This window comes from Dioscorea cayenensis, unplaced genomic scaffold, assembly GCF_009730915.1.
Source record: "Dioscorea cayenensis subsp. rotundata cultivar TDr96_F1 unplaced genomic scaffold, TDr96_F1_v2_PseudoChromosome.rev07_lg8_w22 25.fasta BLBR01000376.1, whole genome shotgun sequence".
Lineage (NCBI taxonomy): Eukaryota > Viridiplantae > Streptophyta > Magnoliopsida > Dioscoreales > Dioscoreaceae > Dioscorea > Dioscorea cayenensis.
This window is the reverse complement of record NW_024086767.1, coordinates 5726-31698: the sequence shown is the minus strand read 5'-3', so window position 1 is coordinate 31698 and position 25973 is coordinate 5726. Positions and strand designations below refer to the sequence as shown.

General features: G+C 31.6%; 1 protein-coding gene and 1 long non-coding RNA gene across 2 annotated transcripts; both read left to right on the top strand.

Annotated features, from left to right (window-relative positions):
- The first annotated feature begins 15597 nt into the window (after positions 1-15597).
- LOC120254197 lies at positions 15598-17296 on the top strand. Its single transcript, XR_005534545.1, has 3 exons — positions 15598-15677; positions 16666-16725; positions 17280-17296. It is a non-coding gene; the product is annotated as an uncharacterized LOC120254197 (long non-coding RNA).
- A 2021-nt stretch (positions 17297-19317) lies between these two features.
- LOC120254196 (exonuclease 1-like) lies at positions 19318-22556 on the top strand. The gene is given in 8 exon segments (XM_039262343.1): positions 19318-19478; positions 21034-21153; positions 21348-21465; positions 21584-21721; positions 21884-22139; positions 22208-22278; positions 22280-22417; positions 22467-22556. Coding segments are annotated over 8 exon segments (1092 nt in total).
- Positions 22557-25973: the final 3417 nt, after the last annotated feature.

Below are 25973 nucleotides of genomic sequence, written 5' to 3'. Positions count from 1 at the left end.
GTCGCTAATTGTCCATAATAATGCCACCCGCATGAGATATGTTTGTTTGCTTGTGGCATCATATGTTTCAACACCAATTTCCCATAAGTGCTTTAACTCTTTAATCAAAGGTTGCATGTAGATATCAATGTCTTTACCAGGTGATCTAGGACCCGGAATAATCATAGACAAGAAAATATATTCAAACTTCATAAAAACCAATGGTGATAAATTGTAATTGATTAATACAACCGGCCATGTGCTATGTCAAATGCTCATCATTCAAAATGGATTGAACCCATCACTTGCAAGTCCCAACCTCACATTGTGACGGTCTTGAGCAAACTCAGGATGCAAATTATCAAAATCTTTCCAAGCTTTGGCATCAGCCGGATGCCTCAAATTTCCATCATTCGGACGGTCTGTTGCATGCCATTTCATTGCAGTAGCTGTCTCTTCATACATGAATAACCTCTGTAGTCTAGGAGTAAGGGGAAAGTATCGTAAAACCTTAGCAGGTATAGTGGAGGATTTAGCATTATCATTTGCAAATTTGTCCTCCAATTTCTACCTAGAAGCATCACATACAAGACAATTATTTGCTTCTTCATGCTCATCCCAAAACAACATACAATCATTTGGGCATGCATGTATTTTTTTGTAATCAAGAAAGCCTTGAGAAACTCTTACACCCTGGATAAAGCTCCTGTCGGCCTTCCTCCATTAACTTGTAAAATTTCTTTGCCTCCGTATCAGGACCTTCACAAATCCTTGGGAGGTTTTGCCCTCCAATTGCTACATCTTTATACATATCTTGCAACATATCATCCATGTTATCAAGAGGATCAAGTCCTTCATTACTATGTGAAGGTAATCCTTTAGAATACATTGACAATCCTTCTCCATGGAATACCCACTCAGTATAGCCTTCTATGAAACCATAGACTATCAAGTGTTCTCTGACTGTTGCTCTATAATACCAAATACGGTTCAAACACTTTTTGCACGGGCAAAGTATTTCTTGTCCTTGCACAGTCCTTTGAAATGCCATATCTAGAAAACCATCAACTCCTCTAATATATGCCTCACTAGCTCTTGGGAGAGCAATCCATTCTCTATTTCTATTACTCATCACTTTTAACTGTTTACAAAAGGAAAAAAAATCCATGGGCATTGCATATATTTAAATAAGTTATTGCATGCTTTCCTCTAATAAAAAAATATAAAATAAGTCATTGCATTAAACTTGAAAGTGATATTGCATAAAACAAGTATTCATCAAACAAATTTTCTCATCCAATTGCAATAAATGGGAGTGTTCTTACCCACTATTCACTAGTCGTGTTGATGAAGTAATGCTAGAGATCACTTGTTTAATTTCTTTTCAAATAAGAGTTGATAAGCCCTAAAAAAACAAACATGTCAAAAATATGTAAATAAACACTAATAACAAAAACAAGGATCTAAATTGGATGAAAAAAAGGAAAAGAGAAGGAAAAAAATGAGAAATGCAAAAACTAAATGAGACAACATTAATTATCACACCCATGCTTTCTTGTATTATATATTTTTAAAAATTTATAATAATAATAATAATTATTATTATTATTGTTATTTTGTTGAGATATTTTATGGGGAATTGAAGAAGGAGAGAAGAAAAGGTTTGGCGGCATTATTTTAGTACATTAATGGACAAAATTTCATCTCCATATCTCTTGTCTCTAATGGAGGAGTCATTCAATGCATCACTGTTAGTGTGCAACTTGTTTATATACTTTTACTGCTAGAAAGCATAGAGGAATAAGGACCTAGCATGGATTTCTTCTCTTCTGTGACATGCTAAGTCAAGCTTGAAGAATCTAATGATATATCCATCTTACATTCATGCTAAGCCAAACAAACACACACTTATATATATATATATATATATATATATTATTGTATGTATGTGTGTAATATTTACTTCATGGTTTGTTTTAATTAAGTTTTTCTTAACTCAATTCACATTTATTGGCATGCATGCACGCATGCGTGCATGGATACAAAGGCATGCATGGTTCAAAGATACTTTATTGATATGCTAGCCAAGGAAAAAGGCAGAATGTGTTAGCTTGCATCACTTTGCAACTCATTTGGAGTACAAGAGCCATCAACTTTGTGCTTAACCCCCAACAATATATGTGTGCTTATGTTATTTGAAAAGTTTTAGTTGTCTTACGTGTCATTTAATTACACTTTCATTTTCAATGAGTTAGTGGTTTTCCATCTTTCATTCTTGTTCTCAAACTAAATAAATAAATAAATTCCTATGGTGAAGGTGGTTCGCTATCTCTTTCATAACCATTTAAACTAGAAAGGAAAAACAAAAGTTAAAAGAAAACAAAAACATATAAAAACTCATCCCAATATATTATTCCTATTGAGTATCTAATGCCTTTATTTTAAAGGATAATCTCTTCATTAGCATTGACTAGCCTAATCCTTCCTTAACTAATTATATTACTGCAAAAAGAATATTTACAATCAAATCAATTAATTAGGTAGCTAAATGAGGATTGTAAATCTTAATCATGATATAACTCATTTGCACCATTAAAATTTAACATGCCTTATAATGAAACTCAACATATATCCCAATTAACTTGTATATTTTTGTCATTTCACTCATATTATAGAAATTTAAATATTTCATTATAATCAAAAGGTATTATGAAACTAAATAAAAATGATTAATTCAAGAAATTGATTCAAATATATATCTTGACATTAATTCAAGAAAACCAAACTCTTTGAAAGTCACAAAAAAGGATTAGATCAAGATATTAACATTGTCTGGGTCAATTTAAGATAAGCATATGCATAAAGCTAGTTGATATGTAAAATCATAGTAAAAGCATGCATGCATTTCAAACCAACTTAATTAGAAGGATTCAAATGGCTTTCTCCTTGACTTGTTCCATTGTATGAATATATAGTGACTAATATTGTTATTGTTATTATTAATTTGTGTGTAAGAATATGGAGAAATCTCGTCACAAGTGAGAGGGGTTAATATTTCAACCAATTTAATCTCTCACCTTAATTAAATTGTGGTTCTAACCTACTTCTTCATTAATATCTTGAACACCCTATGCAAGGGACTCAATACTAATAGATGAAAAGATCGTTGGCATATTATTTTTTTAAAAATATGAAAAATATACTATGTTAATTAATATAAAACTCCATGGTTCAAGAAAATGAGATTTAAAAACACAAAAAATTATGGCATACTATTTATATATCTTAATGTTAGAAATGATTGATAAATAGAAAATTAAACATAATGAATGAGATTAAAGATGACATATATAAAAGAAATTTGTTTGAGACAAAGATTAATTGAAAAGCTGAATATATATATATATATAATTAAGATTGTATAGAACCTTCAAAACAGTAAATTAAATATTTTTTTATCTTTTGATTTTGATGTTATATATATATATATTGGTCTTCAATTGAACTTAGCTTGCAAACTTAGGAAGAATTCTTGAATAAACAAAGAAAAACTCATACCATATTGAGAATGCTGGGCATGCAAGGCTTCTCTATTTCAGTAAAACAATATATAAAAAAAAGATGCTCAAAAGTAATGTGCCAACTCCTTCATGGTTAAGAGAACAGTGAACATGGCCAATTTTGTTCAACAGATATAAAATAATTAGAGAGAAGATAAAGTCATTTAACTCTATGTCATGCATCAAATGCATACTGATCTACAATTGGCAACCAAACATTACCTTCCACTCTTTTTATTAAAATATATGACATAAATTGCAGGGCCCTCTTTCAGTCACCTACCGAAAAGCCACTGACATCTAACCTTGCACATCAAAAGTAGATTAAAAGATTTCCCTTTTGTGTATAAGTTGATGACTGAGTAAAACTTTTGAGAATTGTAAATAAGCCATGAGTAGGATTCTACCCCTAAACCTTTGACCAAAGAGAGGAATATATGAACTAAGCTATTGTGAGGGTGGTATAACTGTGCAGAACTTAAACTACAACTATGTTACTAATTGAACGACATCACTACTAACAAAAAAAATGTTTCTTCCATAATTATAGAACTTAAGAATAACAACAAATGGCAACTACTCAAATCTCTGGCAATACACTCGATAGCAACAATTCACAGGTGTTTAGTTACTAAGCCTAATAAGAGAGTTACAGTAAGCCTTAGTGACAACCTAGTGGATAGCCTGATAATAAGAATGCCAAGAATACATCAATAAAGTTTCCAACCTATCTATCTTCAATCAACAATGATACTGGTCAAATTCATTATTATAGAATTATAGAGTAACAACAAAGAAAGTCCTAAATGGCCCATACTAAAAAGAAATCAAACCCAAAAAGTATCAATTTTTTAGATCAAAAAGCAGTAAATCAAAAGGGCAAGAGAAGCAACAAAGATATCAGATCCGAAAACACCCTCACTAAATCACTATTATTCCTCTAAGAATCAAGTATCTTGATGGCCACAACCTCAACAAACTGAATACAAAAGCATAATCAACAATAAGAACCTGCACACATAACATCAATTCCCAAAGATCCCCAATCAAATAAAGCAAATCAAGGACAAAACTTAGGGTTTCTTACAAAACGATCGATTCAATTTTAAATATAGAAAAAAAAATAACCGATAGATCCTTTACCTGCGAGGGTGAGAAGAGGGCATGAACCAATGCGAGGTCAAGTGAGAGAGAAGAAAAGAGGCAAGAGAGAGAGAGAGAGAGGAACCAGCAATTAGAGGAGATCGTCGATCGGAGATCTGAGAAGGCGATGGGCCGGTCTTTGTGCCTTGGTTTCTCCTTAGCTACTGCGAGATGATCGAGGAAAGGGAAGGCATAGGAAATCTTATTTGTTTGTTTTTATCTTGTTATTTTTACTAAGTTTATAATTATATATATATATATATATATAGCGTAAAACCGAGAAAAGGGAAGCGAGTTCATTAAAAGCAACGAAGCTGATCCCATGTGTTCCCGCAACAGCATGCCTCAATTTTCTCAATTGTCATTATATTTGTTAGCAACAATCTAGCTTCTTGGAACTATAATAACTATTAGTATTATATTATTATTATTATTATTATTATTATTATTATTATTATTATTATTATTATTATTAGCCAATGAGTAATGAGATTTGTCAGAAAGTATTTTAAAATAATTCAAATTGTGGAGATGTTTTTATTAGGAATTTATTGGGGCTTTTTAATATCATAATTTAGATTTATGTTAATTTTTGTTATTTCAAAGTATAGATATTAAAAAAATTTAATGATTTATTTGGTCACAAGGGGACCTGTAAGCCTTCGCTTTATTGGAGGTCTCCCAATAATTAATTAATTTTTTTAAAAATTTAAAAATAATAAATTAAAGCATTAGATAATTACATATCTTCTTTCTACTAATTTTTTTTAAAATCTTGTTTATATTATATCCAATAACCTATTTCAAAAATAGTGCACTTTGTTTAAGATTAATCTATGATTCATTTTTTAAATTATAAATAAAAAATTTTAAATCTATTTATATTGATACTTTTTTATCTTTGTTTTTAAGTTTTTGCTTGACAAACAACTGTTAATGAACTACTAAAATTTGTTAAAACAAATATAAATAAAAAAATTATTAAATAAATTAGAGCGGCAATTTTCAGATTTGACTTTAGGTCTTTATTTTGCTTAAGAAACCTCAATTTTATAGGAAAATTCTTGCCATGTGATTAAGAAATATGTGGTGGAAAGTTCTTTGGAATCACTGATAATATTATCCCACAAATAATTTATATATACATCCATAAAAAAAGAAATGATAAATGTGCTTTGAAATTTTTTATTCGTATGTGGATGAGTGTGCTTCTCCCAAAAAGCAGCGGTTCAAAACCGCTGCATATCACAACACATACAACCTATTATAGCACATACGTAGCGGTTACAAGAAAACCGATGCATATCATAACCCATAAGCAGCGGTTTTTAAAAACCATTGCAATTCAATGAATATGCAACGGTTATAAACCGCTGCTATTTTTAACATTTGCAGCGATTGTAGAACCGCTGCATATATATCATAATATGCAGCGGTTTTTGCAACGGATTGAGCCAAATGTAATACTTACTTAGAAAATTTTGTGTAGCTGTATGAAAGCGCTACAAAACCGCTGCAATAGATATCCTATTGTAGCAGTTTTATAACCGCTGCAAGGTAACCGCTGCATAAGTGCAGTTATGTAGTAGTGTACTAAGGAGGAAAGTTGGGAAGGCATGGACCACATCAAGTTAAAGTTGAATGAATAAAATAGGTAGGACCTAAAACTAAGCAACGAAAGTAAACTAAGACAAATTTGAAGATAAAAATAAGCTAAGCCTAAAGTTGAGCTTTTGCTTTCTTAAAGTTGGCAAGAGCCTCCTTAGATGACAATGAGGTTTGTAATTTGTCGCCACTACCTCCAAGTGCTTCAATTTGTTGATGAATATTAGCGAGGGAATTGTTCACTTCTTCAATGGGAGGAGCATCAGATAAGAGGCTCATTCCTGAGGAGAAGATTTGTTCTTTTTCTTTTTTTCTTGAGCTTTCAATTCTTCCCCTAGGGTTGTCCATTCTTGCAATTTCTTTCTTATTTGTATGAGCTCCATATTAGCTTCATCCATATGTTGGGACATTGTTGTGAGAGACAATTTGGTTTTCTTTAGCCTTTCTTCTTTCACCATCAATTCCATCTTTTTTGCCAAGTTTAGGTAGTTTCCTCCATTATTTGTGTCATGGGCAATCTTGGTCATATCAAGTACTTCATATATCTTGTCTCTTGTGATTGAAATGTTAGCTCCATGTGTCATCAAGTTTTTGTGTAATTTTGTAGTTTCCTCCCTCAAAGATTCGTGCTCATGAGGATGCGATGATTTCACCTTTTCAATAAGCTTATTTACCCCAAAAGACTAGAAGCCCGTGTCTTTTCTTACAAGTTGACGTCATGTGCAAAGTCAGAAGACAGAGAGTCATGTGCTAAGGGACTCATCTTTGGGGAAGGAGCTTCATGAGGATATGAAATAGAAAGGAAAAAGATTAAAATGAGTGAGATTGGCAATTAAGAAAAATAGGGAAAGAAAGACTTGTTGAGTAACATACCTATTGAGTTGGATCCCGGTTTGGAGATGCTAACTTGATCCTCCCCATGTTCATTTATGTTAGGAATGACACCTAAATGGAAGGAGAACCACATATTTAAAAAGCTAATAATAAAAAGAAAGTTTGAGATCTACTCATGATAGAGTTTGAGACCTACTCAAAGATAAAGGTTTGAAATCGAAAAAAAAAAAAAAGAGTTTGAGATCTACTCAAAGATAAGGTTTGAAATCAACAAAAAAAATAAATAAATAAAAAGAGTTTGAGATCTACATGAAATAGAGTTTGAGATCTACTCAAAAAAGAGTTTGAGATCTACTCAAAGATAAGGTTTATAAAAAAGGAGTTTGAGATTTAGTCAAAATAAAGTTTGAGATTTATTTAAAAAAAAAAGAGATTGAGATGTACTTGTGGGATCAAAAATACATGTCTAGTACATCGAAACACAAACATCATTTTTGTTTCATGGATTCTTCCATTTCTAATAGAGGCAAGCCTCTATTATTAATTACCCCAAACAATGGCTTGGGAAACTCCGATTAAAGGCTCAAATACAAGTAAAAGGGCAAGAAAAATTTGCAAATTATTAAATTTTTTTATTTTATTATATGAACATGTTTATTACATCACTTATATATATATATATTATATCATTGCCGCTGCCTATGCCTTGCCACTGCATTGCCTGCCTTATTGCCATTTTGAGATATATATCTCGTTATCGCCTTGAAATTCACCACTGCATGTACTTTGTCACCACGTTGCATGTCTCATAATCATTTTGAAATGTCTTCTTAATTACAGCCTTTGAGATATATATATATATATCGTTTCCATTTTTCATATAAAAAAAAGTGTTCTATTGCCGGGAATTGAACATTCTTGTTATAGCCTTGGATAGAGTAATTTTGTCGATGCTCTAATAACAACATGTCATCAGTATTTGATATATTGGCCGAACCTTTTTCTTCATTGCTACATATCCCATAGTGCTCTTCATGGTTCGTATCATTGTAGTCACCATCTTTTCTTTATTTAATCAACATCACCAACATCCATCATTACTAATCCTTCTTATAATCAATTAAACATCTCACGAAGCTAAATCATGTATGTTTTTTTAAAGGAAATACAAAACAATTCTATACCTTGCATGCATGCATGGCACGACATAATGTTGGTTGCATTTCCAATATTTTTGTTTTTAAAAAAATGCATGTAAATATTCATTTTTTTAATGGTGGGCCCATTATTTTCTTTTATTATTATTTTTTTTATTCTGCGTGTCATGAGACCATAGCATGGTTTTTTTTATGTTTCTTATTATTTCATTTCTATTTTTTTGTGTGTCATTTACTCTTACCAAAACATGAGTATGCATGGTTTTTTATGCATGCATGAGCCACGTGAAATTTTTATTTTTATTTAGCCCCATACTCATCATTTAAATGGTGGGCCCGAATTTATTATTATTATTATTTATTTTATTTTTCTTAAACAAGTGATATTTTTCTTTTCTTTTCTTTTTTTATTTGCTTCTCATTATTTCATTTGTTTTGTTTTTATTTCATTTATATTATTTTATTTTATTTTATTTTTCTTTGGCCATGCACGTATGCATGTTTTTCATTTTGGAAGTTCAACTTGCAGTTTCTTCGATGACATGATTGAACAAACCTTGAGAATCTTTCTTTCTCTGCTGGTCTTGATGTCTCAACACCACATTTGGAGTTTAGGAACCTCATTCATATTGACACCACTAATATTGCTTCTTTTTCTAAAGCTTCTCCTTCCTAATTCTCCTCTGCCGTTTTCCTTCTCAATCACCACTCTTGGTTTTCTAAATCGAGGCGTTTAGGACAATTTTTCTGAGACTGAGGATCAAGTACTTTGCCTCTGTGGAACTTCAACTTGTGCGGTGGCTGACCTTCATCATCCGGGTGAGCAACACTTTTTGACATCCTTCTCTCCTCAACTTTTTTTTGTGGCTCAACTTAATTATCACTCTCTGTGTCTTCATCTTCTAGAAACTACACTGACTTCAGTATATGTGGATTCAATATCTTCATTTGCTTCATTCTCTTCATTTTCATGTGAAGTATCAGAAGCTGTAGACTATGATGAAGCCATCAACAAGCTCTGTGATGATGTAGATGATTTGTAACAGGTCAATTTTTTAAGGCACATCTTCCTCACTTTTGATCTCTTGTCATGGATCAATAGCATAAATTGTTTTCTCCTTGACCTGATCATTATTATCCTATGCTGATACCTTCTTTGCATTCTTCACTGGTGAGCCAAGCTTCTTGTTTCCGAATTTTCTTAGTTTTATGCTTGAAATCCTAGTAACAGCTGGTCTAGGGGATAAAAAAACTCCTGGCGCTTTCAGTACTTTCTTATCACCAATGTTTAGCGATTGGGAAGCTCGTGGCTTTTTCAAAACCTTCTTTTCACCAATCTTTGGTGATAGAGAAGGTCTTGGTGTTTTCTCTACCATCTTTTCACCAATCTTGGGTGATAGAGAAGCTCTTGGTGTTTTCAATAGCAGGTACTTTCCTTATTATTACAACTTCCATGATTTTTTATGCTGATTTGGAATATTTTTTATTTAAAACATATATAAACATACAATCACTACATTGTCAAGCACCAAGACGTTAATGTTAACGACCATAAATACATGTACCTGATGCAGAGAACTAAGTACACATAGGTATGCATACGGCATTTTCCTAACACCCTGGGAAACAAATGATTTTCCATTCATCAACTTCTCGAAGTAAATAAACTGATTTAAACAAATGGTTAATTACCAGTTACACTTCAACAAATTTTTCTCAAAGTTATACCGGTGCCTAGTAAAAATCTTCACACACCGATTCGGGAGGGGCTCATATATCCCATATTCGGACCAAAAAGTCTATGCCATTGGTTAGAAGATGGAATCCATCTAGACTAAGCCAAACCCCTGTTATCATATCAGCATGCCCTTGTAGAGTCATGGTAACCTCGTTTCGGCGAAGATAGCACACCTTTACATCATTGTCTAGTCTTCCAGTAAAATCTTCTGATGCAACAGTGATTTGATTTTTTGTTTTTTTTCTTTTTATAAAGGATGGTCTGGATGGCTCCTCTTTGGCAAAGATTCCAAAGCTTTGGTGTTCCAACATCTGACCTGTCCACAACAAGAGATGATTTCCATCGTGAAGAGCAACATGATTTCATCAATAATAAGTGCTCCGTTTTCACACTTTCTCATAGCAATATCTTCATCAGTGCATGAGATAAGTCTAAAATACCGTCGTTGCCTCAGGAATTGTTAGCACTTTCAAAATCCTAGGCTTCTTCTCCATTCTTTCCCCAGGGGCTTGATTGAATGACAAGGGCTTGACCTAAGCAGGAGGCTTTTTCAACAAAGTGGAGGGTACAGTGTAGTGCGAGCAACAACAGGGACAATGTAGATATTCATCGAAAGTTGCATTCCATACAAAATTATATCTTCGGGACTCTATATACATCTGGTAATGAGGCTCAAACTGTTGGATGGCAGTGCGGTAAACCTCACCGGTGGCTTTTCTAAGGGATACAGCATCGATAGCAATTCCAAATACATGGAACCATTACCTCAGAGTCCTTGGCCTAGTTCCTCAAGAACCTGTAAACTGATCTCTGAACTTGACCATCACCATTATTGTCCATCCTTCGCTCGTGATAGTGGGATGAAAATGCTCATTTTCATCCTTAGATAGTGTATATAACATGCAGGACGAAACACATAGCGACCATCACCTATGGGAGTTGCATGAAGCTCAGGACGTATACCCATATTTTCTAAATCAAATCGAGTGTTTAAAGTATCTTTTGTTTTCCCCTCTATGTTTAGTAAAGTCCCAATTATATTGTCGCATACATTTTTCTCAATATGCATGACATCTAGATTATGCCACAATTTAAGTGTCCTCCAGTATGAGAGTTGAAAAAAAAACAATCTTTTTCCTCCAATTCCTAAACAATAGAACATCTCAACGCTTTTGTTTTCTTGAAGTATTACCAAAATTCACCTGTTTAAAGAAAATAGTAAAGGAAAAGAGTTAGAATACAAATAGGACATGCTAACTTGCCTTTGGTGCTCCATCCTGATAAATTATTGTAAGCTGAAAAATCATTTATGGTCCATAAGATAGCTGCACGTAACTGAAAGTTACTCTTTAAAAATGCATCATATGTCTCTATACCTGTTTACCAGAGACATTTCCACTCATCAATCAATGACTTTAAGTAAAAATCAATATTATTTCCAAGAGCTTTAGGACCAGGAATCAAAAGTGACATCATGAAGTAAGGATCTTTCATGCAAAGTCATGGTGGAAGGTTATAAGGAACTATCACAACTGGCCATACACTATAAGAAGTGCTCATATTTACAAACTGGTTAAGATCATCACTTGCTAAACCAAGTCTAACATTACGTGGGTCTACTGCAAAAGTAGGGTGCATCATGTCAAAACATTTCCAAGTTGGAGAATCAACTGGGTGTCCCATAAACTCATTGTTACATGGCTTTTCCTAACGCCACCTTATATGCTTGGCAATATTATCACAAGACTTTCTTTTGGAATCTAATGGCCCATGCTTATTAGTCATATTTTCCATTTTCCTATAATTTTTCCATCGACATTCATCACAAGTTGGACAAGATTGGGCATTCTCATATTCATTTCTATAAAGGATGCAATCATTTACACAAGCATCTATTTTCTTATATGAAAGCCTTAAATCTTGAGAGAATTTCTTGCAGTCGATATATGACATAGGAACTTTATTACCTTTAGGAAACCATCTTTTCATTATTTGAAGCATTTTTTCAACTACGTTTCCACTAATGCTATAGAGAAATTTCAAATTTATTACTTCAACAATGAACAATAGTGTGGAAGATGCTTCATAACTAGTATATAACTCTTGCTCCACCTCTCGTAATAATCTAAAAAAACTTAGTAGCTTCCTTATTTGCACTGGTGGGGTTGTGTTCAATTGGACCATCAATTTGTTCATTTAGAGCAATAGAACTATCCCTTGTAAATGTATCATTAATCATTTGAGCATCAATTTGGTCCACATAATTTGCATTAGCATGTCCAAGATCATGTAACATATCACGCATTCCACCATCATTATCACTTTTATCACTCTGTCTAGCTTCATCATCATCATCATCATTATTCAAACAACATTGTAAAACCTCTCCATAGTTGTACCATAGCTTGTAGTTTTTGTTTATCCCATTTAACATTAGATGATCATAAATTGATTGCCGCACCCTAAATAAATTATTATTGCACTTTTTACATGGACAACGTGCATCTTTTCTTTCATCAAGGTTTTAGAATGCAAAATCAAGAAACTCATTGACTCTTTTTTCATATTGTGGCAATATCCTGTTAGAAATTTCCTTCCAAGTTTTGTTCACCGCCATTGTCCTACAACGCAAATTGATATCAACAAATCATATTAGAAACTAATTCTAAGAATACTAGCAAAATCATCAAACATAAAAAGCTATATTTTTTAATTTGGATTATCCAATTATTTTGAAAGAGATATACTATATATTAAATCAATACTACATTCTTAATGATATCTAAGTATTTGCAGGCAAGCAATTGTATAATGACCAAGTTATGAGATACTCTACCATGGATTTTAAAAGAATTAATCATTTCATTGGCTCGCTAATTGAACTATCTTTTTTTGCAGTAAGTGTATTAATGGTTGCATGTATTCGATAAAATTTTAATGTTGTCTTTTCTACTATACTTAATTATCGTAGCAGTAGAGGTGTTTCCTCAATTCTTTATCAATGTTCTATCACAAGTTTATAATAATTATATTTGTTTTCATGCAATTCCTTTGTTTTTTAGTTGTGGTAAGGCATTAAATGCATCCATTTATTTGTTTTGAGTTCTAGGATTATCCTGTTGATGATTTTCCATTATCCTTTATGTCCATTCATAAAACTCTCAATCTTATTTCTAAAGTTGAATGACTAGTTGAATCCATAACTTGAGATAGATTAATTTGAACTAGACGTATAAACCAGTTTAGAAATATAACCATTTATTGATTGACCAGTAGACATAAAGTTGCTTGCTAGAAGGGTGGACCAAGATGATGAAGGCATATACATATTTTATAAATGGATGGGCCACTGTGACAGACATACTGATACTTAACGCACCATGGTTACATTTGGAAACCACGTATAATCAATAAATAGATAGAACAAGATTGAAAGCAAATAGATAGACCATATTCATAATAGGATATACAGCTGACTCTCTACATAAATGGTTTATTTGGATATTCAACACAAAAGGTCATTCACTAGCTAATGGCTATGGCTGATAGACACATACGTACACCTACTAAATAGGTCTAGTACATTATTAAACACTCACAATATATTAGTTAATAGTTAGCCTAGTCTTAGTAACTTTCACACCATTCATTATATATATTGCCTAGAATAATTTATTGAATGATTTATGATAAAACAAAAACTGAGGTATGAAGCGGCAATAGAATTCCTAACAAAAGTGGCTTTGGAAGTATTTAAGAGTGTTTCCCATATTTTAGTAGTTTTCAAATAAAATTTCTTCCTTTAAAAAGTAAAAGCCAACAAATCTTTTAAAATTTTTGAGGGAATTACAAGTTCTCTTAAGAGTATATAATCATGATATGCTCATTTTACTAAAAAGTTTTGTTAGGCTCTAGTTGCCACATATTGAAAGTATAAACTTTAGAAGAATCTTCATACTATAGACCTTGAGATATTCAAATATTAAGCAAATAATGGATGTGAACATGCAATTGCTGGGAGTAACACTAACCAATTCATATTAGAGAGCACCAAATATTAAATCTTTGTTTATTTATTCATTTATTTTTATATTTACATTTATATTTTGAGACTTTTAGATCGCAATGACAAAAAAAAGTATACTCAAGATTTTAGCACAAAGCAAACAAGGACGGATCAGTTAATAAATGACATCAAAGAGGTTGTTTTGTCATGTCGTTCTTGCTCAATAATTACTTGAAAAATATTTGATGCCCTTACAGTCTAAGTTTGATACCTGTTATAGCGTTGCCATAAGGCTTCTAAAAGGAAAATATTATCTTTGCTTTGATCTTTGATATTACCCATGATTAGTTGCTTTTTAATTTTTTTTAAACTACTAAATTCTTTTTTCTAACTATGCATGTTTGTCTCAGTTGCCACCTCTCATGGAGAAACCAAAATGTATTGATGAGGCACATGTTGCTGATTTTTTTGTTTTTTCATTTCCTTGTGCAGGTTAGGACACTATGCAAGATGGACAAAGTGATCTGATGATGTCACTTCTAGTTTCCAAGTCTATACATCAAGCAAAATTATAATTGTTTCTATGGGTTTTCATTTGTGTATTGTCCACGCATATGTGGTCACCTTCTAAACAGTGTTTTTTTTTCTTCCATATGATTTGTTAGAGTTTGCTTGCAAAAGATCTATATTATGCCTTTAGTTTGCAATGGAAGAGGAGATGATTTGTCAAAGGCTAAGGATTACAAACTCCAAGTGCTTAAATGCCCAAAGTAATGCTGGGCTGCCAAAATCACTTATTGATAGTAGCCATCAGATATAATGTTGATTGGCAATGTCATACAAGAAATGTACATACATTATTTATGATATGCAATTCAAATGTAATTTCAAATGGTAATGAAATATGTTTTGAGATTGTTCATGGTGGTTGTCTCCAAACACAGGATTTAACAATGGAGCATCTTCCTATTTTATTATTCTTTGTTAATAATGAAGCAATAATACTGTGACAATTTAACTTGAGTATGATGTTCAGTATGTTCTATTGCAATCAGGATCATGCAAGCAAGTTCTTTTTTTATTCTTTATTGTTTTTCTTGATTTAATTTTTAATTTCAGAATTATTTTACTAGATGGTGCAATATCTATCATGAAATAATAAATGTAAAGGAACAAAAGAGAAATCACAATACCATGCACTAACAATAACAAGATAAAGTAAATTAAAACCAACTTATTTGCTTTGAGAGGAAACTAGGAACTAGAGAATTAGGCAAATTGGGAGTGGAAACTAGAAAAAATTGTTAACAACCTTGTTTGTGTAAGGTTTGTAAAAAATTTCTTTTTCTTCATCTTTGACTGGTTTGACTAGGTGTTTGGTGAGTGGGCCCCAATGTTGTTTCATTGCCTTAATTTCGGGATCTTGCCTGATTGTGGATTATTGGTTTTTTTCCTGTTTTTGATTAGTGGAGGCTTTTTAATTGAGTTTTTTTGGGATTGCTTTTTATAGGCTTAGCTGTGCAACCAATTTTTCTTGCTCTCCAAACTCTCTTATCCTTTAAAACAACTCAACCTTGGCCGAATTTTTGGTGTCATTTTTCTTTTCTCTTTTATGCTTGGTTTTTGAGTGGAACTTGTCACCAACAAGCTTAGAGGTAAGCTTGTTTTTTTTTCAGAATTCTGAGATTTTTTTTTATTGTCTTGTTTAATTGTTTTGTTAATGCCAAGCATGTATGTTTATCTCTTGTGTTGTTGGTTCTTGAATCTTGGGTATGTTTGTTCATATCTTATAGCTTGGTGTTGAGCTTAATCCTTATCTTGTTAAAACTTTGTTTAAATATTTTTTAGCATGTTAAATCTGAGAATTTTTTTGAGCATGTTGTTCATGTCATGGAGTGGTAATTAAGCAACTAGAGCATTCTTTCTTTATTTTATTTGTGAATATATATATATATATATATATATATTTGTATACATAATCATGCCTTAATGAGGTTATGTGGTGTTTGACTGAAAATTTCTGCATTTTAGTAACCTGAAAATCATGCTATTATGATTTATTTTTTATGGCCAATATTTGTTTGGTTGGGTTTTTGAATTTTAGTTGTAAAGGTTTAATTGTGTAAGTATTTATATGTTTATATATGTATATAGGTATGCATGCATGACAGGCTTAGGAATCCTTTTCTTGAGAATTTACACTTTCTGGTATTTTTTTATATATATTAAGTTTAATTCTTTGAATTACTTTATATTTGTGTGTGATTGTAAATGTAAATACTTATATATTCAGATTCATGAGTTAAGTTGATTTTAATCTTGGAAAGTTAATTGGGCTGGTGTTATGTTTAAAGCTTTCTTGGAGCATTTTTTTGCCTAGCTAATTTTCTTGTGAAAACTTTTAATTGCTAGCATGAACCGTGTACTCATTTTTTTTGGCATGCTATTGTGTTAGTTTGATATTTGGCAAGTGAGTTAAGTACTTTATTTTTGGTAGTTTAACAAGCTTCTTTTAGGTGCATGGTTGTTCTATTGTCATGCTAGCTATGAACTCTTTTATTTGTTGTATTAGCTTGGGCTATAGTTGTAATTTAGGCCCGACCCAAGATTTGTAACCTAAGTTAGAATATTCTGTTTGGGTAGATCCATACCGGGCTGTGGTTCGCGGGACTTGGTGAACCCAACTCTGTAGCTCGGAGCCAGGTAGGCTCTCGCACTGTGTATTCCGTATTTTGGAAATAATTATTATTTAATTATTGCATTCTTTAATAATTTTATTTATTTATTTATTTGCGTGGTATTTATGTTTATTTATTTATTTTTCTTATTTGCATTGTTTATTCAGTAATTCCTCTGTCTGTATTCCGTATTTTCTGCGGTTTTTATTACATCTCCATTTCTGGCTCGCCCAGCTAGGAGGAGTAAGTCCTAGCCATGTGCACATGTTTTTCTCGTAGTAGCGCTACCCCCGATCGCGGTCGAAGATCCGGCTACTACTGTTGATATTCTCGTTCGCTCGCTCCGACTTCATAGTCGAAGATCCGACCTGCGTCTGTTGATTTCGTTATTAGCCATGGAGATGTATTTCGCGTGTTTTTCGTGTTTTTTTGGATTATTCCAGTATTCTGCGTATTTTTTGTATTCTGTATGAAGCATGAGCTATTATTCTGCAATATCTGCTATACTCGTTGTTTTTTTCTCGCGATCCCACTCGGGCCCTTGTGGCTCATGCACTCTGTGTATTCTGCTTTTCGCAGGAGAAGATCAAGTTTAGGTCCGGAGGGTGTCGAGAGTCGTATTGTCTCACGTTATCGATATCTTGTTATTACCACTTGTGAGTGTAAGACTTGTATTCGATTGTATTTGTAATTTGCAAACTGTTGGGTTGTATTTGTATTCTGTAGGGCTGCTAAAGTCCGTACTTGTAGTATTTTAAATTTCCAATATCCTATTTGTGCTTTTGTGTTTTGTTCATATTTGCTTGTTAGGGTTGACTCTGACCAGGTTTTTTAGCTGAGGCCTTGCACCCAGTGGGGGCCCGGATCCCTATTGGATGCGGCCGATCCGTCCCTGAGGCCCTACTGTAGGGGTGGACGTGATAGTTTGACTATGGAGTATACGAAACATTCATTGTAGGTAAAAGGCTCGAAATATAAGAGAATATAAATATGACATGTCCAATTTTCATCTAAATATAATTTAAAACCACATATGGACTTCTAGTAAAAATACAATTTCATTGCAAGTCAAATCAATTTTTTTTTAATTTTCAAAACCTAATAAATATATATATATATATATTACATTATTATTTACATATTAGTTACCCAATTTTCATCAAAATATAATTTAACATAGACTTCTACTAAAAATACAATTCCACTACCAATCAAATAGATTTTATTAATTTTCAAAATCTAATAAATATGATTTTTTTTAATTATCATTTACATATTAGTTAACCAAATTTCATCAAAATATAATTTAAAAAATACTTCTACTAAAATTACAATTCTATCCGTGGTCAAATCAATTTTTTAAAGTTTCAAAACCTAATAAATGTAGAAATTTTTCTTAAATTATAATTTACAAATTAGTTGCCTGATTTTTGTCTAATATAATTTAAAACCATATATGGACTTCTACTAAAAATACTATTCCACTTGTAGTCAAATCAATTTTTAAAATTTTAAAACCTAATAAATATAGATTTTTTTACATTATCATTTATGGGAAATATATTTATCTGGTATTAATCAATGTTATCAAACAAGGACTGGGCCGCTCGGTTTGATCAGGAAAACGAGAACTGTCCATACAGCCAGTCCGATAACACTTTGACTCGAAGGCCAAAGATCAGGTGACCCGGCCAGTTAACCTAGAAACCGGTTGACCCGATAGAATCTACCGGGTAAAAAAAATTAAAATTTTCAAAAATAATAAAAAAATATTGTGGCGAGATGAAGTAAGGGAGAAGTAAAAGAGGGCGTGTCGAGTGGCGGTGAGCAATGGTGAGTGGCGATGATAAGAAGTGAGAGAGAGAGAGAGAGAGAGAGAGAGAGAGAGAGAGAGAGAGAGAGATGAGAAGAAGTGAGAGAAAGAGAGATAGAGAGCACGTGATTTAACTAAAACTTTAGATATCAAGCGTGAGTGTGTGTGAGAGAGAGAGAGAGAGAGAGAGAGAGTGAAAGAACGTGATTTAACTAAAACTTTAAATATCAAATTTAATTGTATTTTAAATATTTTAAAAATCAAAGAAAATATATAAAATAAAATTTTAAAATATCATATTTAATTTATTGTGTTTTTTAATTATTAAAATATAAGTTATATTATATTTATCATTATTGATTACTATAATATATTTTTTAATATTTTATTATTGATCTCTATTTGACCTCTGTTTGACCCGATTAAACCAATCAACCACCCCTAAACTTGGCCCGGCCAATACCTGGGCCGGATTTGACTACCTTGGTATTAATTAAGATGATAAGATTATATAATATAATTTAATGAAATCATCAGGGTTCATATGTAAGTATCCATTTTCTTTAATGTATTTCTTTTAATTAGTCTTTTATCGTTTGATATATCAAATAGCATAGATAAAATTTTACTCCTGAATCTTTTAATTTTTTATTATCCTTTAATAGAATATATAAAATTTTAATCCCGCCCCAAACATCCTACTTAGCCTCATCTTGATGATCTATCTCAACTATTCATTTTGCCGGTGATCATCCTTCCCTACCAGACTCCTAATTAATCATCGCTAGATAGAGGTTTCGAAAGATGGGGATCCAAGGGTGGCTTCCATTAATGAAGTCAATCATGGCTCCGATCACCATTGACGAGTTTCGGGGCCAGACTATTGCTGTTGACATCTATTCCTGGCTCCACAAGGGTGCTTTCTCTTGTAGCATGGAGATTTGCAAGGGCCTTCCCACCTCTAGGTATTTTGTTAGTTATGTTTGTTTTGTTTTTTGTTTTTGTTTTTGTTTTTGTTTTTGAGAGTGTGTTAATAATCTCTTGTAGCATGAGATTTATAATAAATTAATAATAATTAAATATAGTTGAGAGTGTTAATTAGAGTAACTTTTGGCGGATGTGAAAGTCTAAATTCTCACCATGCAAAATAAAAAAAAAAGTTACTATAATTTTTATTATTTAAACATAAAGTTTATAATTTAAAAGTTTTGGTGTGCCATCTCTGCTATAGAAGAGTTGAAATTTTTTTTCACTTCCTAAGGCAAAAGGTTGAGTTTAAAATCTTTACAATTTAAATATTGAGGGCTTCTAGCATGCCTACACACACACACACACACACATATATATATTAATTAAATATGAGAGTGAGAAAAATAATTGCTACTCAATTCTATTAATTTAAAATAACATAACCTGAAAATAAGGTATATATTGAGAAATTTAAAAAATGAAACTTCTGAAATATGCTAAAACAAATGAAGCATTTTAATAAATTTATAACTTCGTGTTCGAAATTTGATGGAGAGTAATTAAAAATAAGTTAATGTGTTTAATATTGACTCTATCATTTGGCATTGTTGTTTATGTCATTATACTACTCAAGATTAAATATACAAGATTACAAGAAATTTGGTATCCATAAAATCTACCATTTATTGTTCCTTGGATATAAACCAAAACTCATATTACTTGACCATTTAAGAAAAACATAGAGAGGATGCATGCAATACTCTAATAAGTCACAAAAACTTACCGAAACTCATATTACTTGACCATTTCAAAAAACCCTCAATACAACAATTTTCCTTTTAGGAACAAAAACTAAGAAAAAAAAAACTCATATTATCCAACGTGAACTGTTCTCTAGATGGGCTATTAGTGTCAAAGATTTTTGATTCTTTGGGATAGGATTCCTTTGTAGAGTTCATCAAAGATACCACGACATGCATTGATGAGGACATTATTTAGTTGTTTTTGCCAATAGACTAGACAATTCATTGTTTTTTTAATATCTATTGTCTAATATGATATCAAAACCAGTGTACAAAATATAATAAATGACGATGACATTCAAATGATATTAGTTGATGTGCCATGTAGACTTATCAAGAATGCAAATGTAATATTGGTCATTGAACAAAATACATATGGTTGTTTTAATAAAAAAAAATTATATTATCGCACTATTTTTTAATGGGAGACAATTGCCTTGCTACATAATTATTTTTGTTTACATTGTGCTTTCAGTCCCCTACTAGTGATTTTTTGGTTTTGCCATTGATAGTTAATGAATAGTAATATGAATTTTAGTAATAGATTGTGAAGCATATGAATAGTTAATCAAGCATTGTTATGAATATTATGTTATTTCTAAAACTATATACTTGCTTAAGATGTTACATTTAATCAAGGATCTAAGAGCTTGATTTTTCTAAAATTATAAATATTGAAAAGATACTCTTTTATTTGTTTGAATAAATTAATATTTTAATCCATCTATATGCTTTTATAAATTTTCAGGCATATTGATTATTGCATGTATAGAGTGAATCTATTATGTAGCCATGGTGTCAAACCTATTCTTATATTTGATGGCGGCCTCTTGTCAATGAAGATTGATGTAGAAACCAAGCATGCTAGGTATATGACAATGGGTTCTCTCAATCTTAACATGCACTAATAGGTCATTATTCAATTTTCATATGCAATAGGCAATTTTCAATTTTATTCTTAGGTTTTGTTCCTAAAGTAAGCAATTTTATTTTAAAATAATAGTTTTTTTAATAGTAAACATTGTGATAATTATCTTAGAAACTTTAACAATGCAAGGTGAGGAAAGAAAACCTTGAACGAGCACTTGAACATGAGGCTAATGGAAATTCCTTGTCTGCTTATGAATGCTTCCAAAAAGCTATTGATATCTCACCATCAATTGCTTGGGAGCTAATCCAGGTGATAATAAAAATTTAATTTGGGTTAAAAAAAAGTTATCTTCTAGTTTCTACCCTCATTCATGTTTTTATTCCTAGTGTATTTTGAAAGTACTCTTGCAAAACTAACACCACTTCAGGTTTTGAAGAAGGAAAAAGTTGATTATCTTGTGGCACCCAACGAGGCAGATGCCCAGATGTCGTTTATGTCCATTAATAAGCTTGTTGATGCAATCATTACTGAGGACTCAGACTTAATACCATTTGGGTGTGATAGAGTAAGTTATATACAAAATTAAATTCATACATTAAACTAAACTTTTCTAATTTATATGCTATGCACCTTCCACTAGTTATTTAATAGCTAGTCTTTTACTCATGATGCTTTTCATCCTTTATATGTATTTTAAACAATTATAATTTTGGAATATTTTTTTCAGATTATTTTCAAAATGGACAAATTTGGGGATGGTGTTGAATTTAGGTGTTCAATGTTAGGAAAAAATAAAGATCTTGATTTTAGTGGATTTACTAAAAATATGTTACTCGAGATATGCATTTTTAGTGGATGTGACTACCTACAATCATTGCTTGGCATTGGCTTGAAACAAGCACATGCACTTGTCCAAAAGTTCGAAAGTTATAAGAAGGTAAAGAAATTCTCTTCATCCATTGAATACTTGTTCTATTTTAATCAAATGTTCTAATGATATGATAAGAACTAAGTGGCGATAATCTATATGTTTATCTAGCCATCTTGGATACCGATGTCTTGGTTATCAAACAATTGAGATGCAGTTCTATTACCATTCCACCACTCTATGAGGAAATTTTTAAAAAAAACCATTTGGGCATTTCAACACCAAAGAGTTTATGATCCTACAAAGGAGGATATCATGGATTTGTCAGACATTTCTCATGATTGTGCTCTTGAATTGGAGTTTTTAGGATCATATCTTTTACTTAGTAGATTCGTTATATTTCATTATAGATGTTTTCTTTTTGTGTTAAAATATATGTGAGATCTTAACTAATCTTACAATGCTACCACAAAAGTTGGTTCAAGGTATAGCTAAAGACGATATTGATCCTTTGACAAAGATGCCATTCTAGGTATTATATAGTTTAATTTTAATAATGGAACATTTAATTGTTAATACACTTCTTAATCAATGTTTATTTTGCTTGCTTTCCTAATAAGTATTTATCTTTGGAAGTTTAAGATGGCTGCCATTGAAAGATATGAAAATATGGAAAGTTCAGATGATGAAGAAAATGTTCCTCGGATGGTAGATGAGTCTCAAGATAGAGATGTTCATACTCAACATTCCAATACTTTAATTGGAACTTCAAATAAAGCATCTAGGACTGAAAGACAAGTTGTTGATGTTGCCACAGGTGATGTGATCTTTAAAATTATATGGGTGTATTATTAAATTTTTTATGTAATATTATATGTTTATTAATTGTTATTTTTTAAATAAGAAATGGAAGTTCGAGAAAACGTGGACGAGGGCCAACTATCAATATAAAGCATGCCAAGAAGAAGGCCGAAGGAAAACAAATCGATATTCATTTTCCTCGTCCATACTATAAAGTATGCAGTAAGAATGCCAATCTTTTCAAATCAGAAGTCACATTGGCCATTCACCAACTTGCACCACTTCAGGTTGCTAGTTGGACAAAGATTCCTGATGAGAATATCAAGACAATATTGATATTTTTAAAGGTACGAATAATTATTTACAAATTCTTAATCTATAAGGCTTAAAGTTAGAAGTTCGAATAAATTTAATATTTTAGGCACATATCTAGCTATTTTAGCAGATCACATTTAATTATTTATTACAAAATTCTTCCAAGTTTAAGCTCTATGTTTGGATGGGAATCATTATCAACTTGTGATGGACATTCTAAATTCTTTTCTTCAAAAATTGATTATTGAAATTATTTAAGCTATATTCTTTTATACAAATCTTAGGACAAATTTAATTTTTCAAATGAGGTGTAACCCTTTGTGATGAAACAAATACAATCACAATATAGAAATAGGCATTATCATTTGCACCAAAAGTATCTTAAGAGCAAAGATTGTCCAAAGGATGTGGATAAAGATGATTGGCAATGGTTGATTGACAATAAATGGAAGACTCAAAACTTTAAGGTAAATTTAAGATAACTACTTTAACTATCTTTCTAGTTGACTTCTTCATTATAAATAGATTGTTTATTCATTTCTAGGAGCAAAGTGAAAGAGACACAAATAATAGCAGAAATCAAGTGTTGAAAGTAGTTAGTGGCACAAAGTCAATTATACAGATTGCATATGAGATGGTAAATGACAATTTTTATTTTATTTTTTAAAATTTAAATTTTTATTCTTATGTTCATTTAGAAAGATAAAGATTCTGATGAATGGCGAGTTGTTGTTAAAGTTTGGAAGTTATCACGACAAAGATCAAATGGAACTTGGGTTGTTCCAAATAGAGAAGAAATAATGGTATGGAGTCATAGTCAAATTAAAATTTCTTATAAGAAATTTTTAAGATTACCTTACTGAATTCTTAATTTTTATATTAATATATAGGATAAGCTTCACGAAGAGGAAGAAAAGAATAGAGAAAAGATTTCATCGGCACCTTTACAACTTGTTGAGCATTTTGGTCTTGTTCTAGAAAGAAAGTCAAGTTACTCATGTGGTTTAGGTCTTAAAGGGATAACATCTATATTTCAAGAAAAGAGTCAAATTTTAGAAGAAGCTGAGGCTGCAAAAAAGCGTGCAAGTGATTTAGATGATGAGGTTGCCAGACTAAATGAAATCATAAAAAACCAAGAAGGGAAGATTCAAGCTCAACGCATAGCTATTGAGAAGCAAGCCATGGAAATGAAACAAGTTTCAACTGTTTTTGAGCATTTGAGAGATAATGGATTAATTCCTAGTATCCTACTCAATCCATCTACCCCAATTGTAGATTCATCAACGTAGCCCAACATCAAGTGCCCAACTAGTCATGTGAGTATAAAATTTTATAAAATGTTAAATAGTTAGTATAATTTGTTATACTTTTTATTATACTATTATAAATTGAAATCTCAATATTATATAAACTAATTATTTGATTATTTTTTTGTTTGTTTTGTAGGAGTGCCTCATCTTGGAGAGTAGTTTAGAATAATTATTTATTTTATAATTTTGTTTTGTTTTTATTTTTCAATCTATACATTTGAAATTTAAATTTTGTACATTTCGAATATTTTTATATAATATTAATAATTTTCTTTATTTTGTGACGATGTGATTGTTTTAATTTGTATAAAATAATATTATTTGTAACGCATAATGCCACTATTTCAAAAAACATTAGCAACAAGGTAATAGTCACTAATGAAAATAACATCAGTCACAAAAACTTTTGTCACTATTTACAATTATTTTAGTGTCAACAATGGTGTCACAATAAAATGAGCTATTGTGACTACTTTATTTGTCAATATTTCATATTTTTTGTGTTAACAAAATTATCACAAATAGTTAGATTTTTGTGACAATATAGTTTTATCACAAATATTAAGGTTTTTAGCGATAACAATTTAACCACAAAATTTTTAATATTTGTGGCCACATTGATTGATCACAGATATTGAAGTTTTTTAGTGACAATAATTTGGTTACAAATTTTTGTGTGTAATTGTGACAAAATTTCTAAAGTGGTCACTATTGTATTTGCTACGGAGGTACTTGTGACAAGAGGTGACGAACTAAAAAATTGGCCACTATTAATATCAGTGTCCAAAATTACTTCTTTTACTAGCGACTTTGGTTATCACAAAAAAGTATAATTTCTTGTTGTGAGACAGAATCTAATGAAGAAATTTCAGCAGTAATCTCTCAAAGGCGTTAGCAGGTATTCAGACCTTAGCAGACTATAATACTATGAAGGTCGGTGGATAAGTGAAGGGTCACAAAATACACATTCTGATAGACTTAGGCAGCACCCATAATTTCATTGATGCTTTCACAGCGAAGCAACTGGGATGTGAGATGACTAATCACTCTCCTATTACTGTTGTGGTTGCTAATGGAGACAAAATTAGATGTGACAAGATGTGTGCTGGTTTAACATGGAAGATGCAAGGAGTAGAGTTCAAGGCAGATTTGATGGTGTTACCCTTAGAAGGCTGTCAAATAGTCCTAGGCATACAATGGCTGATTTTGTTGGGCTCCATCCTGTGGAACTTTAGTGAACTGAGGATGGAATTTAAGGTGGGTAACAGGAAGGTTGTATTAAGGGGTTCTCCCCAACCTCGAATACAAATGATGCAATACAAATCCTTGGTGAAGTCCTTGCAGCTACCTGATGAATTATGCAAGGCCAGATTATGCTCTTTAGTGATGGTCTAGGAGGTTCAAGGTAACAGTGGAAATGGAAATTTAGATCAGCAGTAAGTTCTACCTGAACAAACTCTGCAATTGAACCAATTTTTACAATCCTATGAAGAGGTTTCAGATTATGCTCTTTAGCGAAGCAG